This window comes from Saccostrea echinata, unplaced genomic scaffold (genome assembly GCF_033153115.1).
Source record: "Saccostrea echinata isolate AGI-Se365-2 ecotype Australia unplaced genomic scaffold, CSIRO_AGI_Sech_v1 ptg000001l, whole genome shotgun sequence".
NCBI lineage: Eukaryota > Metazoa > Mollusca > Bivalvia > Ostreida > Ostreidae > Saccostrea > Saccostrea echinata.
Window position 1 is genome coordinate 33,756,451 of NW_026889750.1, and position 20,570 is coordinate 33,777,020.

At 33.5% G+C, this 20,570-nt stretch overlaps 2 protein-coding genes across 2 annotated transcripts; one reads left to right on the top strand and one right to left on the bottom strand.

Moving 5' to 3' along the window:
* Nucleotides 1-3,216: 3,216 nt before the first annotated feature.
* On the bottom strand, nt 3,217-15,943 carry LOC133190420 (methionine-R-sulfoxide reductase B2, mitochondrial-like). The gene is made up of 5 exons (XM_061326051.1): nt 15,778-15,943; nt 13,055-13,167; nt 7,895-7,971; nt 7,472-7,619; nt 3,217-6,951 (listed from the first exon to the last, which is right to left on the bottom strand). The coding sequence occupies exons 1-5, from the start codon at nt 15,911-15,913 to the stop codon at nt 6,847-6,849; spliced, it is 579 nt and encodes a 192-aa protein (XP_061182035.1). The 5' UTR covers nt 15,914-15,943; the 3' UTR covers nt 3,217-6,846.
* A 1,564-nt stretch (nt 15,944-17,507) lies between these two features.
* Nucleotides 17,508-20,125, top strand: LOC133190380 (BAG family molecular chaperone regulator 3-like). Its single transcript, XM_061325987.1, has 2 exons — nt 17,508-17,735; nt 18,194-20,125. The coding sequence occupies exons 1-2, from the start codon at nt 17,586-17,588 to the stop codon at nt 19,406-19,408; spliced, it is 1,365 nt and encodes a 454-aa protein (XP_061181971.1). The 5' UTR covers nt 17,508-17,585; the 3' UTR covers nt 19,409-20,125.
* The last annotated feature ends 445 nt before the right edge of the window (nt 20,126-20,570 follow it).

The following is a 20,570-nucleotide window of genomic DNA, read 5'->3' on the forward strand; positions in this document are numbered from 1 at the left end:
CTTAAACTGGATTTTTAAAAGATTTTTAATATATATTTCGACCCTCTAATTGCTTCTCCATCTTGGCTTCCATCCTCACAACGTCAGGGGTCCTGTGTCAACTCGTTGCCGTGGGACCCCTGACAAATTTCATTTGATATCTTACGGGCTGACTGCAGCGACGTCTTTCGAGAAAATTACAAATCTTGATTGTTTTTCTTATCTCTCAGCCAATCACATTAAACCTTTCGGTGATAAACAATGCGCAACACGTGCATTTTGAGGTGAACTGATATTCCTTTCTGTTTACATTATCTGTCTACTTCAATTTGACTGGTGCTTCTCAATAAGAGAAGCAAGTCCGAATAAAAGCGAATGAAATTTGTCAGGGGTCCCCCGGCAACGAGATGACACAGAACCCCTGACGTTGTGAGGATGCCTGGCCTCTTCAATTTACACTACATAAAGAAACCTTCACATGCGTTTTATCTTTTCTGATCCTTTTAAGGAAAAGACTTAAATGACGCCAACAAAATTTTCATTATTAATCATCTCCCCTCGAAAAAGGGCGTGATCCTTCATTTAAAAAATTGAGCACCCCTTTATCTAAGGATTTTTTGTGGCAAATTTGGATGACAATGTCATGAAAAGTTGAAACTTTACAGACAACACAAGACAGACGGACGCTGGATACTTTTCGATCAGAAAAGCTCACTTGAGGCCATGGCCCATGCCCCCCCCCCCCCCCCAACTGCTTATTCCCGACTGCTCGCTGCCCATGTCCACTGCTTATTACTGCCAACTGCTGATTGCCACTGTCAACTACTCACTGCCACTGCTTATAGATGATACATGTGTATTGACTATTGTTATCTTTTGAAATGCACACTTGAATATGAGTAAACCCTATAACAGCAACAAAATTACAACAAAAACGGGAGCAAATCCAAAATGTTTATAAGAGGAGAGAGGGGGAGATATACAGTATATATCCACTTGAATACAGAACTCCAAAATTTCCGAACAAACAAAACAAACCAAACGCTATTTCATCGGGAAGGGCCGGGGGGGGGGGGGCTAAAATTTCAACAGAAATATGGAGTTAAAATTATTTTCTACATCTGTAGGGATTCGCAAAAAGGAAGAGGGGGCGTCTCACATTCTGTGACTCTTACTACCGTCCTGGAATCCTTTGCCGATTAATCACGAGTGTCATACATTACAAGGTATTTTTATATTCATAGAAAATTCCTATTTACATGTAGGGGAGGTCCCTCAGAGCGATTAGTAGAGGTTTCAATACAATTATCTCTAATTAGGGTCCTGGGTAACATAGGACCATAAAATAAATTCAATTTTGATACATTCATGAAGATGCAAAATAACTTTAAAGAACTACGCACGGTAACTCCCGATTCCCGCCTACATTTTACAACCATTTAATTCAATATTGATGACAATTTGGCCATAAAATCTTTGTTTAATACAAAGAACAGTTCAATGGTAATTGATTAATTACTTTAATTCCAGTGCTAAATAGTAAAATATCCCTAATTCCAGCTCTTGAAATAAGGGGGGTAGACGATATTTTCCACTGAAATCGGGCTATAAAGCATCACCATATTCTGAAATAGTCTTGGATATGAATAAATGTTTCTTAAATCTTTTCTTATGTTTTATGCATATAAAATTAAGCATATATATTAGTAAAATATAATGTTTCAGTTGTAAAGCACTTGGAAATTGCTGAGAAAATAAGCATTTTTGTCGTTTTTTTTGTATATAAACATATGTTCCCCCCCCCCCCCCCCCGTGAAACACAAAAAGCTTTGGTATGAATATGTGAAATGACAGTCCATATTACCCGTAAAAAGGAATTTTTGTTTCACGGGGGGGGGGGGGGGGGGGCTGGATAATTTTTGTTTTAATAATATTTTCCGTTTTCCGTTGATTTCTCTAGTGAAAAACACGAGTTTTACCAAATTTTAGAGTTATCTCTCGTTGTTTTCCCAAAGAAGTAATGTTTTATGAAAATTCATATAAATATCAATATAAATATTAAAAATCATTCGAATATCTTCACTTTTGAAAATCGACTTGGAGGTAGGCGGGAGAACAATACTATCGTTCGCAGTTCTTTGTCTCGTGATCTATGACATATACAAAGTGTTTGAAAAATCACAAAATATTTTACTCTGTAGGCTAAAGTAAAAAAAAAGCCATCGTGTTACCTAAAACTAAAACAGTTTCATATTGCTTATCAGAAAATTTTGAAGTTCGGTATTTTTAGGTCACCTGATCACTCAGGTGACCTATTGCTATCTGTTTTCGTTCGTCGTCGTGCGTCGTCCGTTTAACTTTTGAACATTTTCAACTTCTCCAAAACCACTAAACCAATTTCAACCAATTTTGGCATATAGCATCTATGGGTGAAGGGGAACAAAAATTGTGAATTTCATGGTCCCTGTCCCCCTGGGGCCTGAGAGATGGGGCTAAAAACCACCAAAATTGATGCAATCTTTAAAAATCTTCTTCTTTACTCCTGGACACCAAGCAGTCAAACTGTTGGCGTGATTGTAATAAGCATTGGGCCTTCCACCAAAATTGTGAAATTCATGGCCCCAGGATCAGGGGTTCTGGTGCTGGGGAGGGGCTCTAATGATTATATAGTGAAAATGCTCGAATTGTGTGAAAATCTTCTCCTCTGCTCCTGGGTATTAAACCAATGAACGTTGATCTAACTATATAGTTATGATGAACAAGGATCCTTATTCCAGAATTGTGAATTTCAAAGCCCCTGGGTCAGGGGTAGTTGGGGGGCTCTTATGATTATATACTGAAAATGAATTAATGCTTTGAAATCTGCTCCTTGGTATTAATCAAACATTTATTATGAGCAAGGGTACCTTTTCCAAAATTGTGAAATGTGTGGCCCCAGGGTCAGGGGTTCCTGTGGGGTAGGGGCACTACTGATTATTACTGATTAATGAAATTAAGTAATCAAACTTAAAGCATGCTACATGTATAGTTATGATGAGCAATGGTGCCTCTTTCAAAATTGTGAATTTCATGGCCTCTGGTTTAAATCCAATTCAAGTGTTGGAAAGTTGTTACATGATACTCAGGTGACCTATAAGGCCCATGGGCCTCTTGTTTTTTTTTAGGGGAACCAGATTATACTTGTATTGCTTGTTAAACAAATAAGGTTTTTCCCCCAAATAAATAAATATACAAAAATGTGATTGAGACTTTATTTACAAAATCACAAATATTAATCACTACAGGTTGGATTGAAACTTTCCAAATGTCAAAAAAATCCTTCCAAGACATAAAATATTGATGCATAAACACATCTGCAAAAAAAAAAAAAAAGAAACTTCAACCGGTATGTCACTATAACTGAAAAAATCAAATCACTCATGATTTACAGAATGTTTTGAAGTCCTAAAAAAAAAAAAACAAAAAAAAAACCCAACTAATTCACTCAAGGTGTACACCGATGCAAAGAAATCATTACATCTTTTTAAATTATTTGTTATACACATGTATATACCCAAATAAAATCCACAAAAAGATAATATGTGTTACACAAAATAAAACAAGTAAAACAAGGCAACCTTAACAAATTTCAAATCTTTTAGCATATTAGCTATGACTGACAAACAAAAACAGTTGGACTATATACATGTATATTCAAGCCCATGAAATAGGCAAGCACCAGTATCAATTTTCCATGGCACAGTACTCCCCCTTCTGCTGACAGCACAATATGCCCAACTACTCAGATTTGTGGCCCTAACACCAGAGAGTGCGGCATGCCCTGCTCATCATTTCACTTTACCAGACAATACTACTCAGTCTATGCCCCACTACACTGTGCCTCAATACTCAAGACAGCACAGTGTCTCCCACTACTCCAGATAGCAAAGTACTTCCCAACCCACCAGAGAGCACATTTTGACCACTGCTCTGGATAATACATCTCACTACTCAAGAAAGAACTGATTTCCCCATCACACAATGTTCCCAACTAAAGCAGAGCAATTCAACAGGCTATGTAGCAAAATGTGTCACACTTCTCTGGAAAACTGGATGATAAAAGGGTCTATACTTGAATGAAAAACAACTGAGCTTGGACTTTTTAAGAGGGTATGGATTTATAAAATAAAAAAACAAAAACCATAAGCACAAACAACTTGCTAAATTCAAAAGGAACATTCAAAAATGGAACAGACAAGTTTGCTTTCAGTATTATAGTTACCAAAGATCATATCATACATGTCAATGAATTACACTAAAAAAAGAAGTAAAATTTTAGTTAATTGTTACATAGTTGTGTTAGACAAGGAGTTGAATAAACATTACTTTTATCATATTATATACATGTATTTGCAGAAAAAGAACAGATTTATTTTTAGACTGAATATAATCATGATACAAGTGTAGGTATGTCCAACCAACTACAGTCAAACCTCATTATCTCAAACTTGATGGGACTGAGAAAAGACTTATCCGAAGATTCGAGATATTGAGGGTAGAATGCTTAAAAAATAAGTGGTTGGGACTTCCAAAACCATTCAACATATCAATGGTAATTGAGATATCAGTGTTTGAGATACTGAAGTTCAACTGTAGTAATGCATTCTATGCCCTAGTGCTGTCTCATTCCTCATTGTTTTCAGCATATCTGCATTCAGGTTGTCAATTTGAGTCAACAAAAATGTTAAATTAATGTGAAAAATAGAGAAATTTTGGCATACAGATTAATTTTTACAAACATTTTGAAAAAAATTAACATCAGTTTCTGCATGATTCAGCAACATGAGATATGTCCTTTAAATGAAGGTAACACTGTTGAAAAAATCATCAAAAGTAGTGTTTGTTTGTTTGTTGTTTTTTGTTTTGGTCATACATGGGAGAAATTCACATAACATTTGTTGTACTGCAAGTTAGACAAGATATCAGTACTGATATAATACTTGCAGAATTTTTCATCTATATGTGGAAATAATACTCTAAATATACATGTAAATATACCAAATCTTAATCACAGTGCTTTTTACAATATACATATATATCAACAATAATCAAGTTCACAATAGACCTTGAATTTCCAAATGCATTTTAAAAATTCCGCATCAAATTTCTCACTGTAGGCTACTACATGACAGCCACTCAAAGGTTCAAAATTTATGTAATACTGTACCAGAATATTTCATGCCAGGTGGTATATTCTATAAACAAATAGTCTATAACCTTTTGATTTTTATAAAAATAAAAAAGATAAAACAGCATATAGATCAGGACAACCTAAATATGGACACACTTTTTCATTAATTTTCTTTCGGACTGACCTTAGCAACACAGATAACTGGTTTATATAGAAAATACAATCATCTGTTTGCGGTTCTGCACTACCAAGAGATTAGCACAATAAACTCATCTAGTACGAACATGGATAGAGAAAATTTACGGATATAGTGACAATTTTTGGGATCCCCATCAAAATTCTTAACAATTAATTATTCAAAAAATGCTATGGTTATAATGAACTCTAATACAAAGAATTTTAAGATGTAAGGTCCTGTAGAGGTTAAAAATAAGGAAACTTAAATATCTTTTTATAACAAATTTTTACATATCTTAAAATATAAAATATTAAACTGACCAATTTTTCTCAAGTATTTATATTTGAAGTTCAATTCATCAGAAAAACTTTTGTACTCCAAGAAAAGTTTTGTATGTAATACTTCCCTGAACATATTTGGTATTCATATTTGAGGGGAAAATGTATATTGTTGATTCAATTTATATACTTTGATGAAATTGTTATATGGATATAATGAGTTATGGATATAGTGAAGTAAGTTCACAGGTCCTCAGGATTTTGCTTAGCAGCTATAACCAAGTTTTACTGTATTTGAAAAGAAAGAGAAACTTATCCCTATTCTTTCAAGTAAACTTAAAAAAAAAGCAAAAAACTTTATATGACATATATAAGTAATGATAAGAGATTCTGACTAAAAACTGCAACTGAACAGTGTTTTCCCTTTATTTCAAAGTAAAGGATTAGAGATCAATTGTAACAGGCTTTTGTTTGAAGTTTATGAAAAATCTCTGTGGACCTTACAACAATTAAATTTTGATTTTTTAATTTCAAAGCGGCATATTTATCAATTGAAGTGGTCAATCTGCCCAGTAGCGGTTCTTAGGGAAAACACAGACTGAATAAAATTCTCATCATAAAAACGTTCATCATATAGCCTATTTTGATATAAAAAATCACTCTTTCCAATTATCTTAAGGTCACTTTTTTTTTAATCCCCCTCCTCCTTCCTTGAAAAAGTGGTTACGTTGCATTAAAGAACATTCAAAATCAATTGACACTACTTCATTTCATGCAGTCTTGAACACACATCTGAACTTATACAAGTAAATATTTACCCCAAAACATTAGAAATTCCTACACTAAAAACAAATTATATAAATGTAAATCTGATTTTTATTTTACACTAAAAATTAATTATTTTGACCCAGGGGAATCAGAAACTTTATATGGCCTAACCATCAGCTAGATGAACACAATCTTGGAGCTCAAAGATAAATTGTGTAGAATTTCAAATATTCAACATTGTTTCTGAAATTATTTTTGCATCTAATGTAATATGAAAAAATGTCTGAATATGGCACTTTGCTGCCAGGCATATATAACATAAACAAATTTTTAACATAAAAAATCTACAGGATTGTCACTTGCTTACACATGTACATCTAAAAGGTTGATTCTAGAAATACATGCTGTTTTTAGTAGTTACATGTTTTTATCCAGTAAGTAACTCTGACTTTGGTACTTTGCGAAAAATCACTTTAAGGTCGGTAAGACTTGAACTTGAGTGAAAGACTATTGATGCAAAACCTTTGTCCAGTGGGTTCTGGCCCATCATTGAAAACATGGCCAAGGTGGGCATCACACTATAAAAAAATTATCAAAAACTTCTAAATTTATTTCAAATTCAGAGAGAAAAATCTGTGTTTCTATTGAAGTATGATAAAACTAGTTTTTGAAATAGTTGAAAGACATACTAGTAATTCAGCTGAATTACATGTGCAAGTCATTTCTTCATTTTTTTTTTCATTTATCAGAATTTCATTATAATCTGTCTGCTACCATTGCATTATATTACTGTAAACCAACTTTTATTCGTGTTCGAAAAATATCCGCGAGTTTTGCAACCTACTTTAACTCGCGAATATTAATCGCTGCAAACCAGTTATTTTGCTTTGTATTTGTAAAGAATTGTTTTTGTCAGTTGCAAAAATTAATTGTCGTGGATTGATTGCAAACTGAGGATTCGCGAATAAAAGATAATGTGAATAATAGTTGGTTTACAGTATTCGCTGAGGAAAACAATAATAGATCATAAATGTGAAATAAACTTAGTTTATCTTTTATTTATAAGTCACAGTTATGAAAGAAAAAATACCAACTTACATTTTTACATATAACTTCTGTGCGTACCATTCCAATACTGTTATCAGGGCGACGTAAAATGTGTGTGTGTGATTCATCACCGTTTTCAGTTCCAGCAGCCTCAAAGAAGGAGGGCCAACCACAATGGGAGTCATACTTAGCATCAGAACTATTCATAATTCATTAATAAATATGATTAAAATTACATAATCTTTGTCACAAACCAAGTGTTTTTGTGTCCATTCTTTTCCATCAAACTTTTGTAGAAACTGCAGACACAAAAACTGATGACTTGTGAGGATGTAATCTTGATAAATAGTAAAAAATAATGTACAATATATCATATTAAACTTTGAAATATGATAAATAAAATCTAAAAAACAGAAAATATCTTTGTCAGATTGTCAAAATTTATATTTTTTATTGATTTGCTATTTATATTACCTAAAAAGCTCCGCATCACAACATACACAATGATAAGTGCCCTTTTCAAAGTGGTTCAAATAACTTCCACTAAATGGCTAAAAATAAAAGGACTTGAATCAAGGATGAATTCATTGGAATACATACATTTAGGCACACAATACACATAAAAAAAATCTCTCAATAGTACCAAATTGAATAAATGATTTCTGAATCAAAAGTCCACAAGGGGCAAAAAGAAATTCAGTAAGGCCAAAATAAAAAATACCCTAATGCTACCGACCCAATTAAATAGCGCTGACTGAAAAGTTTTTTTTATATAAGATAGTTCAAATATTTTTTTTTAATGTTTATCACCTTTTACAAAATACAATTTCATTAAAATCTGTTTTTATCAGAACGGTAGATTTTGTTCTAAATTGTGATTTTCAAGCTTTTTTTAAAAATAAAATGGCACCCACAACATGTGGTCACAGACTTTGTGACCACATGTTGTGGGCACTATTTTGTGACAGAGGATTAGTTCGTGTTATAAATCAACCTTATGCCTTTAGCTTGTAAGAATCCTACTCTTAAAACATTTCGGTAATAAAATTTACCATGACTAATTAAGAGTGTTTCGGTGGTATTTACAAACCTGTCTTTTAAAATTAAGGTATGTAGTAAGCATGGTAATGCCAGCCTCATGAGCAGACGAGGGGCCCATCTTGTGAACTGAACACATCAATCAAATTCACTGAATATTATATAATTTCAGTTTTGATCTAACAAACAGTTCATCTTTGTTCCTATGTTTACTATACGGACCATAATAGTTGTTGTAAATATACCTGCACATTTCATCCTGTGAAAATAATTCAGACGTCCTTTCTTCATGCCTTTTATTCATGTGTTAAACTTCGTGACTGACATTGTGTATAACATTTTCCTCAAATTTAGAATATGGTTTCGTTAAATTAAATATTGTTGACATACTCTTTCCAAATAGTTTTGAATTCATGATACAGCTTTGATCCTGAGTCGTCCACTGTATTTTTCTTTAATTAGGCCCTTGAAGATTGGTTGTTTCTTTGGTTTAAATCCCTTTTAGAATTGTTGGGATGAAAGCATTTGAACATTTGACCGGTGAAGGACTCCAAATTTAGACTTGCAGTACTCAACACTTTTGACCATTGAGCAGTGAGGGATCTTTTTCATGCCAGTATCTACTGCGACACTGGACCTAAGTTTTAACACTCTCATTTGAAGGACCTGTCTCAACTTCCCGCGTGGGATTTGAATCTGCGACTTAGAATTAGCTCCTTACTTCGGGACTCCAAAACGAAATGTTTAGAACCACTGCACAATTCGAGGACCTTTAAAGAGTACATTGCATGTATAAGCACTATATACTCGGATGTCCAGTCTTTGTGTATCTGAGGATCTTGTCTTATTAAATATTTGATTTCAATAAATTTACTTTGCATGGTGTGAACTATTTCACTATTGTGAATTAATTTACCTTAAATTTTGCTTTTAAATGGCATTAATGTATGATATTCTATTTACAAATCGCTTTCTTTAGTACTTTTTCCTTATTTATAAAGGAATAAGTCCATTAAATTTCAGAATGTATTTTCAACGCTGCTGTCCAAAAAAAAATTATTTACCTACCTACCTACCCAACTTGAGATTTTAGGGTCGGGTTAGGGGAAACGAAGATATTTTTAATGATAGCCTAAATAAATTGACACATACAATCAGACCTCTTTATATTGAACTTGACGAGACTGAGAGAAAAGTTTGAGATATTCAAGAATTCAAGATATGGGTGAATTAAAAAAAAATGACCACCAAACTGAATTTTTTTGGCAAAATTCAACTACTTATAACATATTTTTCACTTATATCATCATATTGCAAATGCATTCTAGTTTAAAATCCTGAAGTGGCAATAGAATAGACAATTGGATTAAAAAGTTTCAGAATTTTAATTAGTAAAATTTCTTTTGAAAAAAGAAAATATCATTACACCTTAAAAGACTTTCTAAAATGCATAATCACAAGAAATTATAGTTTTTTATGCTTCAAAATGGTAAAAGGGGTATAAATGATTAAATCTTGACCTTGAATGAGTATCTTCTCTTGTACATGTGACAAAAAATTGGGTTTTTGATTGTTATTTTACATTATTTTTTCAATTCTGGTTTGAAAAGTTTTAATATGAAAAAAATATGAAGCAATAAAATTCCCCAAAATTCACTTTTTTGTCCGTTCAAGTCAATTCTTTAAATCTAAGCCAAAAAAGAATTGTTATATACGAGTTCTCTTACAAAAAATACTAGATTTTGAAGTCACCCTATGTTACCAGGGATCGACATTAACGGTTGTCCGATTGCCCGGGACAAGTAAATTCTCAGTTCAGGCAAGCGAAATTGTTGACTACTTGTCCGATCGGGCAAGTGAATTTTTCTCATACAAATATACATATTTATTTAGTTTACCTTAATTTATAAATAAAACAATAAATTGAACACTTGATTTCTGCCACGGACCTGACTGACAATGTTTTTGCATTCGGAATTCCTTGGTAGCGTTTCTGGATTATACCACTCATTTTAAAAATCGGGTTCATTATTTTCTTTTGTAGTAAATACGCTCTACGTCTAACAAAATTTTGTTAACTTCTTATTAGGAATTTATTTATTCAAGCATAGCATATAAGTACAGTGTAACACGATGTATCCTGATCAAGATAAGATGTATGTTTTGTAGCAACTATCTTCCTTAAGCGTTGCTTCACAGTTATCTCTCAAAGCACAATCACAAAAGGATCCTACCGAAAATAATTTTAAAAATAGGAATTTTATGAAAAGGAAACTGAGGGTTATTGTTGCATGGCAGAGTGTGTTAGCAGGTTAAATTTACAAGCACAGTGGTATTCATTTATGTACAAATGCAGCATGTATCGACATTTTTCAGGTAGCTCAACTTGCCAAATTGACAGTAGTGTACTTGGTCACATTTTTTCTTACCATAACGTTTACAGTAATTAATAATTTTCTTTTTAACTTCTTTCCTTATTTTGGACAACCAAGTTTTGCATTCGGACAAGTCAAAGTTTGAGATCACTTGCCCGAAGGGCAAGTTAATCTGAAAGTTAATGTCTATCCCTGGTTACATTATTGTGTTGCACTCCTGAGATCTGATATGTATTTTATTTAACTTTGTTTTAAAAATTATAACACACAATAACCCATTCTTACTTTGTAAATCAATTTGTCGTGTTGATATTTTTCATCGTTTACAGCAGGTTTTTCATATTTTGAAGACCTTAAAACATGATTACTTGCAAAGTGTAATATATATAAATTGTATTTAAAATATATGTGATATGATGAAAACTATTCCCTGAATTGACTGTAAAATTTCTGTAATTTGTTGATAGACATAGTGTTTTGAACATCAAATAGTATCAAGCATTTTTTTTCAACTTATTTTTTAGAAAAGATAGTTAAAAAGCATCGGTAATTATGAAGCAGTTTTGTTGCACTCCTGACTGCAGTAAAGCTTAAAATTAAAACCATAGAACACAAAAATTCATAAAGTGTTGGCAACATCAAGTGGTAATGAAATTGTGCAATACTTCTAGTCCAATACTTCATAATTAAAACAGATGAAAGTATTTAAAATTCGCATTTTATCTGGAATTATACCCTATTTTATGCCAAAAAACTAGCTTAAATGTATATTTAGAAGATAAAATATATTTTAAAGCATATTTTCCTTTAGAAGACAAACACAGTAACCCACCAGAAAAATTCTACTCATCATTTTTTCTTTATTTTTATTCTTATTGGATGATTTATAATTCTAACATATTTGTTGCACTCCTGACCAAAAGCATTGGGGCCTTTAAAGTAGAATTGTGAAGTGAAAATTACATAAGAACTTGTTCTGTTGTTTCAGTGAAGTTGAGGAGGAATTACTTGAATTTTATGACAATGTTTTAGTGTGTTTATTTTTAACGTTCATTAAAAAAATCACAAAAAAGATAAAAACACATCTGAATTGATAAAATTGAAAAAGGAAGGATTTTGATAATAAAACTGTCAATAATATAGCATTAAATTATACAAAAAGATCATTATTAATTAATGAATACTTCTAAGCATGAATAGAAGTCTTTTTGTCACAGAACTTGAATCTTTAAAAAAATGTGTTGCACTCCTGACCTTAGAAATATGGATCTGAAGCACAGACAGATCCTGTAATTGATAAATCTATTTGGTAAAAATGTTCTTTGTGTCTTTATTTTCCAAAATAAAAATCAGAAAATCATATAATGATAATAGTTTTTTCATGCTTGGAAGCAAAACATCAAATGTTGCACTCCTGACATTTTTGGGTATGCACATATACTTGACTCTCATTAATGCTGCTTGTGATTTATATAACATTTTTAAGTGTTAAAATGTATATCAGTTATTATTTTACACTTCCAAAATTCTTTTTTGTCTTAATTTTCTATCAGAATTTTACAATCAATGTTTTTTTGGCAACACTACATTTTTTCTGTTGCACTCCTGACATGGTATAACATTTTTTTAAACATCAGCCATCACCACAACTTGATTAAACAAAAGTTTCAACAGTCCACATTTAAAGCTCAATACTTTGAATATTATCAGGAAAGTCTTTATTTTCAACATGAAGCATTATTTTTTATTTCACAGATCTCCAAAAAATATTGAAATTTCAAAATGTCACAAAAAGGTGTTGCACTCCTGACAATTTTAGCATCATTTTTGGGCATAACTTTTTTGTTAATTGAGATATCAACGAGATATTTGGCAGGTATTTAGACACTATCTAAAGACATATGCTGAGACATAGAAATCTATTTTCATTGTCTGTATTTTTAGTGTGGGTTGATAAATATGCATTTCGTCATTTTTTTTTAATTCACCCATATCAAGGTTTAAATACGTATAGAAAAAGTGGGTGGGACTTTCAACTCATTTTGACATATCCATGGTATTCAACATATTGGTGTTTGAGATAATGTTCAATGTTTAACTGTAATACCAGTAATAGAATTATAAAACACATGTACAACCTACTGTAAAAGCTAAAAAGATAGAGAAAGACTGTATTCATGAATGTTTAAAATCGTTCACAGACAGACACTTTGATTCTTGCCTCCTCAGTTTTCCTTTCTCTGGTAACTGCATACTGCTCTGGTGTGAGACGTTTTTCCCATTCATTTTCTGGAACTGTTCTTGGGTCATCAGGGTCAACTTCAGTGGTGTAAACTGTTAAAATATATCAACATAAAATTCTCTCCTGTTCTTGAACTTTGTTTTTGACATATTAATGCAAATAAACATACAATTCATGAAAATTCTGTACTCTACTTATTACTTTCATTTCTTAAACTTACTGCTGATTTTATTTTACAGACAAGAAGAAAGTGAAGATGCATAGAAACCATTTAGGTAAGTGTCAACAGAACATTTTCTCTACATTCAGTGATTGGAAAGGGCTTGCACCATGCACCATAGTCGCATGAAGTGAAAATTGGCGCATTAAATCAATCATTGGCGTGCCAAGCTGCACGTTCAATTTTTAGCTAAAACCCATCAAAAACTGCTTCCTGTTAAAGCACTTAACGAGGTTGGATCCTGATATCCAAAGTAAGAATTTTTCGTCAAGATATTTTAGTATCTACACACATAGCTTAATTAAAAATCAAAACAAAAACTGCGGGGATCAATATGCTTCTTTTGGTGCTATGGTACATTTAATATGACCTTTTTGCACTGAAATTTTGTCTTGATCATAAATCACATCCTCCAAGTTTTCCCTCCAATATTTTTATCCAAATAAATCATGGGACAAAATATACTATAACATCTTTAAAAAGACACATTAAAATTGTGACAAAGAAAAGCAGGTTCAAATTGCTTCGCACAATCAATTATTTCACCTTTCTGCACCCACAAAATGTCATTTTTCTGGCATTAAAAATTAAGGACCCTCTATACACCAATGAAAAATGTTTTTTGGGCTCTGAGAAAATTATATCATATAAAAATATAAAATGGAGTTTATCTATTTAATTTTCAACATAGGGTACCTGCCATTTATCCTCAGGAAAAATATTCAGAGACAATGAATTGTTGGTGAACTGAAATCATTGTTGCTTACTTAAATGGCAAGAATACATGCAAATAAGGTGTTCAATTAATTCAGCTAGACCAAATGAAATGTTTAGAATGTTTGAATTGATAACTAACTGAATAATAAATTTAGATTTCAACTTATTTCATTTTCATTTCATTTCATATTGGCGCCCAACTACAAAACCCACATGGTGAGTGGTGTTTATAGAGTCTCGTGTGTGAGATTTCTCAGGGGTAAGAAATCTCAAGAAAAAGAAGGGGGAAGTGTAACAGAGTTAAAAGTGGCTATGCGTTGTATATAGTGAGGCCACACTCCTACTAGCACTAGCTAGTGGGTTATATAAACCCGTTAGCTTAGTCGGTAGAGCATTGGATTTTAAATCTGAGGGTTGTAGGTTCGAGCCACAGTGTGGACACCCCTAGCTTATCGGTCATAAGTGTATAGAGGGTTCTTAAACAAGAAAGTCTTAAACTTTTGTTGAATTTAAGCAGATTGATCAAATTTATCTTATATATTCAGAAAAGAAAATCAAAAGTGGGGGTCTATGATTCAAATTTTTAGATGTTACTAAAAAAGTGTTAATTTTATGTTAAAATTGGCTCAATTTTTTTTCCTGGACTTTCAGAATAAATTTAGTATATTTGTCACAATATGATGATAGAATTCATAAAAATTAATTTAATAGATATTTCAGAACCACTGTATAAAACATTTCACTGCACAAAATAGCTCTGTGTTCAACCACCATGAATCTGCTCAAAAGCTCAGGATCAAACTTCCTTTAGAGAGATAACAAAGGTACACTACCTCACTCATTTACAAAATTTTAAATGTAAATGTCAAAATTTAAATTTTGACGTTACTGATTCAAAAATATCAGTAAATCATATTGCATGCACGTTCCTTTAAAAATGCTGCTATGCCATCCGACAACAAATTCACAACAAATGAGTTTATTGGTCTGTAGAGACAACTATAAAGGGTTAGGAGGTGGATAAAATACACAGGTTGGTTATAGAATATGTCTAGAATTGCGGAATGAAAGGTCGTTGATTGATCAAAACTAGAAAGTGATGAAATGCATCCTCAAAGTGCGCAGAAAATCTTGTGCCATAAATTGCACTTTATTTACATAATGGTATCTGTTACAGTAGCATTATGGTCAAGGACTATAAAACCATAACGCTACAGTTCTGCAGCTAAGTTAAACCGGTTAAACGGGTTTTGATATCATCACAATGGATTGTTTGATAGCTATGTGAAAAACCATGTGATAAAAAGAATTTTCTATGCTTGGTGGTTAGATATAATTTTTTTGTTATCCAACTCCATCAGTGTGCGTACTCATTTTATTTTTTTACCCCTCGCCAGGGCTCGGGGATATATATTAAAAACACACAACTCATTGGATTAAAAAAATCATATTCAACCACAAGCCCTGTCAGATCCAATATTAAATACATGCATATTCTATCTTTACTTTCACTTCCTATGCAGTTGCAACAAACGTTACTGGTTAAATGTCAATTAATAATTGAATTATAATTCTCATATTTAAGAATTTCACATAATAATCATTTTGATGCAATACTTCAGTAACATAAGTCTCATTATTGCCACTTCTATTTTCAATACAAACAAAATTATTATTGTTAAAACCCTGAGGACGTTCATCAGACTATAGTGCAGCTTTTGTTATCAGCAAGTAAAGGAAATTCGAACGAAATGTGTGTACTCACAGCGAAACGCTGATACTCTATTGCAGCCTTGAACATTAGAGAGCCTTTTGGACACATTTAAATTTCTGAGATTATTAAGATGTTGGAATCTGGAAGCTGGTCGACAAAACACACGAAACACGGTTGCAAAAGACATGACTTCCAAAAATGCGTCTGCTGTGTTTATTTTCCTCTACGTCATGGGTTTTTAACCTCTAAGTCGCGTTTGATTGGGAGGTTGGCATCCACCCAAAGAAAGTCATCCCTGGTCAATGTTGTATTTAAGGTCAATACGATGTTTTAACCACCTGGAGGACACAATATTCACCGAGCCCGAAGTGCAACCTGCTGAGGAGTATAATAATGATCAAATGATACAAACTCGTCAGAGAAACCAGGGACCTATATACTAAGTATGAATATAGGTCCCTGGGGAAACCATTTATCTTTCTTGTTTACATTTACATTTATTTAAACGCATTCTGTAAAGATCTGTATCTGTATTTATTACGTCGTGGTGACCAATACTGGCTTTTACGAGAGAGGCGCTGTCGACTTGTCGAGGGCGGTCTTGAATTAAGGCCTCGACATGCAGATTTTGCGCGCCCTGTGTCTTCGTCAAAGTAATCACAGTATCTATGAAAAATGAGTGCTCGTATTGCTTTGTTTCCAATGCTTCTGGAGTTGTTTTTCGCTTGTTTCACTTGTCAAACGCAATGAGAAAGCATGGTTGATGGTTAAAATAAATAAATTTGGAATATCTTAATCTAAAAAAAATAAATGTCAGGCACATGGTGCTCATCGAAAGGGGGGGGGGGGTGACAACTAACTTGAATAAAGGAGAATTCTCCGAACTCCAAAATCTTATTTAGTGAATATTATATTGGTGTGCTCTGGGGCGTTAGCTAGCATGGTTAGGCTCCATGAACGTAGAAGGGTTTTACATTTCACCAGTATTGGATCAAAAAAGATGAACTGGGGGTCATCTTTTCAATGAACATTTTCATACGAAATTGATAGTAAAAATCACATTTAGAAAAAGGAGGCAGACCACCCCCCCCCCCCCCGGTCAATACTACGTGCCTGAATGTTGTGTTCACCTGCTGAATGAAAGTCGGGTGCGGGTGAAATAACTTTTCAGAAATAATTGTATTAATTTACAAGTTCTCAATATATTTTTAGTCCAATGTAGAAAAGAATGAATCCTTATATTCACCTGGAAACGAGAACGATGTGTTTCCAGAACAGGATGGAGGTTCACAGATTTTAGAAAGTGAAAAAGATATATATACTATAGTATCATGTTTTCGGCACGTAACATTGACATATTTCTTCTTCGGTGCCTTCGGTCACTTAATTTTCTACTAAAAATATAATCTTGATTGTGATCTTCGCTAGCCAAGTGTTTCTGATCTGCTACACTCCTCAAAAAGTGTAGCAGTCGGATTGGAAACACTTTCCTAACGAAGTTTTGTTTATTTATTGGCCGAGGACTAAGCGTTTGAGTTGATATCGAGTACACCTTTATATGCCCTTTGCCCTTTACACACTTGACTGATCATTCGGCTGTTGACCTTAGGGAGATCTTGCTTGGTCATCATGCATGGCTTATGAATATACAACATAAAGAAACTTTTAATAAGAGTACTTCGATTATGCACATTCACGACCAATACATCAACAAAATCGTTAAACTCATTAGAAGAACTTGAGACATAAGATATACATTGCATTCGGCTATCGAAACTTCCCGAGCTTTCCCGAATGTGGTGGCGCTGTAGTTGCCTCCAGAGGGTTTGAGAAGAATCGAGAAAAACATTTATAAAAACATGGCTGGCAGACAGTTTTATCCAAATCCGTACAATAATACTGATCTTCCACAAGGTTGGGAAATGTTACACGATCGTAATACAGGTTGGCCTTACTTTGTAGACCACAACACAAAAAGTACGAGCTGGGAAGACCCTCGGATAAGAATGGTAAGATATATATCTATTTTTTTTTTTAACCTTTTCCACTTTTCAGAACATTAATATATAAAGTTTGTTAAAATATATAATTATGGAACATCCTTATAATTTCTTTTAAAGAAAGATAATATGCGAGTATTCATTATTGAAAAAGCTTAGCTTTGTCTTTCATGCGAGGAAAGGGGACATGCACCGTTAAAAAACAAGGATAACTGTAAACCCCGGGGGTAGGGATGGGTGGTTTAACAAGGAATTCAATTTGTAATAGCAGGTGCATCACATTCTTTGATAAATGCGTAAAGGGTCCGAAATTTGCTATGAAATCCGGATGGGTCAGTGTTTTATTATCTTTAATGACAGGATATGAAATAAAAAAAAAAAAAGTAGTTTCAAATTGGAAAAAAGTAGTTTCTTTTTTTCTTTTTTTTTTTAAAGAAAAAAAAAATTTAATTGATGTCTAATTACAGAGACAGCACGGTTTTGGATATCCAGATCAAAATTCATTTTACTCCAGAGAAATACCTGTGTTCCATGAAAGTTCTAAACCTCCAAAATGGACACATCAAGCAGGACACAGAGCTGGATCCCCAGCAGGACTTGGGTCTCCAAAGAGAATGCAGTCACCAGGTCGAATGGGGTCACCCCAGAGGACGAGTTCACCACCAAGTTCTGCTCCTCAACAAATGCCAATGCCACAGCCATATCAGAATGTGAGAGAAATACCAGTTCATCACACATCTTCGACTAAACCAAGTCAGCAACCAGATCTTCAGGGATATACTTTCTATAAAGGAAATTCTGGAGGAAACCAAGGTGGCTATCCTCAACAGGGTTATCCTCAAACATCACAGGGTCAAGGATATCCTTCATCACAGGGTCAAGGATATCCCCAAGCACCCCAAGGAGGTTATCCGCAACAGCAGTATCGACAGATGCCTCAGCCACAGATGCCTCAGCCTGCTAAGGAGATACCTGTGTACCACCAAGGAGATGTGAAGTACCCTCCACAACAAACTGGGCATCACCACCAGGTGCCACCACAACAATACCAGCCCCCACAACAATATCAAACACCACCTCAGACACCAACAAATCAGACCCAGCCTCCACAGCAACAACAGTATCATCCAAAGTCGCCAAAACAGGTCCGGCGTCAAGACAAACCATCACAGAAAACTGCTGAAGTTCCTAAAACGGAGACAAATGACAGTGAACAAAACATGACTTCCAGGGAACCTACAGCACAGAAGAGTGCAGATCAAATGGACAGTGCCCCAACAGAAACAAAGAAAGATGAAAATTGTCCTTTAAAGAGGATAGAAAAAATAGTCGGTGATACAGCACATATAAAAGAAGGAGTAAATGCATTTTCAGGAAAAAAATCGGACAAACAATATAAATATCTAGAGGAAATGTTAAATAGAGGGATTTTAAAATTAGATGGAATTGAGGCCGGTGATGATGAGGCTGTGCGAACAGCACGGCGGACAGCAGTGAAGGACATGCAGTCATATCTAGATCAGTTGGACCTTAAAGCTTTTGTAGAGGAAGAACCCAAAACAGAAGAACCAATGAAAACAGATTCTAGTGAAACTAATCAGGAGAGCTTGGAACCAATGGAAACGGAAGATAAAGAGGAAGTCAAGAAGCAGGAACCAGAGGATAATGCTGATGCATCATAACCAGATGTTGTGTCCTTTAACATATTCAAATTTGAGGTGGACAGAGTGCATGCTTATTTAAACTTAGTGATAGCAATGTTTGTATGGATAGATATTTTTTTGTTTGTAAAACTGCTTTTGAAGTTGTTTTTGTTAATATGTTGAGAGAGACTGTTGAATGGTTATTTATTACTTTTTTTTAAATATATATATATACAAGTAAATATATCAGTGTTACAAAAGGTCATTCAGTACTACAATTGTGATGCAATAAAAGGGAAGTCGAAGATCTGTAATTTTTATTTTTTAATTTTTTTTTATTTGGTGAACATTTGAGGCCAAGACCATTGAAAAGTTGCAGAGGATATGCTTAGATTATTAATGGTTTGAAGTAACACTCTTTTTAACATTTTTGCCTATTAACATAAAATCATGCTGCACATTATTTGTAATTCATTGGAATTAAGTTGACTGCAAAGAGGGTTGTTGAAAAATTCATATTTAGTAGTAAACACATCATTTGCATTCCAAATCGTCAATGATGTTGTGTATTGTACCATAATAATCACTTTTCATTAATGGTATTCACAATGATATTGAACACAAAAAACAAATTTCAAATGAATTTTATTTTAATGTTTATATGGAACTTTTTTTCACAATGCAAAATATGGTTGCATTTAATCATCAGTAGTACCACAAGGCTTGCTAAACATCAATAAATTTATTTAAAGACAATTTATCAAGTTTTGGTGCCGAGATGATTTTGATCTCCATGTGATTTTATGTCTGATAACTTTAGGATGGAAATCACAGTAGTTTAGGTATTAATTATGTACCTTTTTTGTGCGACAGAAACATGGCCATTGGATACCTACTAATTTGAAGATTACAGGGCTCTCGCATCAATTTTGGGAAAGCGGCCAGGGCCATAAAGATTGGGAAATGAGTGACCTTTTGGGGGAGTTCTGGGATAACCATTATGCTTTAAAATCGTTATACTTCAAGATCATGATATACAGTAAAACAAACTTATAGCGAACATGCTTACAACGAATTGACGCTTACCGCAAAGGGATTTTAATTCCCCTTGACTTTAAAATATATTGTAAACTTGACGGATATAACCAATTGCGCTTTTATCAAAGTAAAAGTTCGTTATAAGTGTGTTTTACTGGATTGG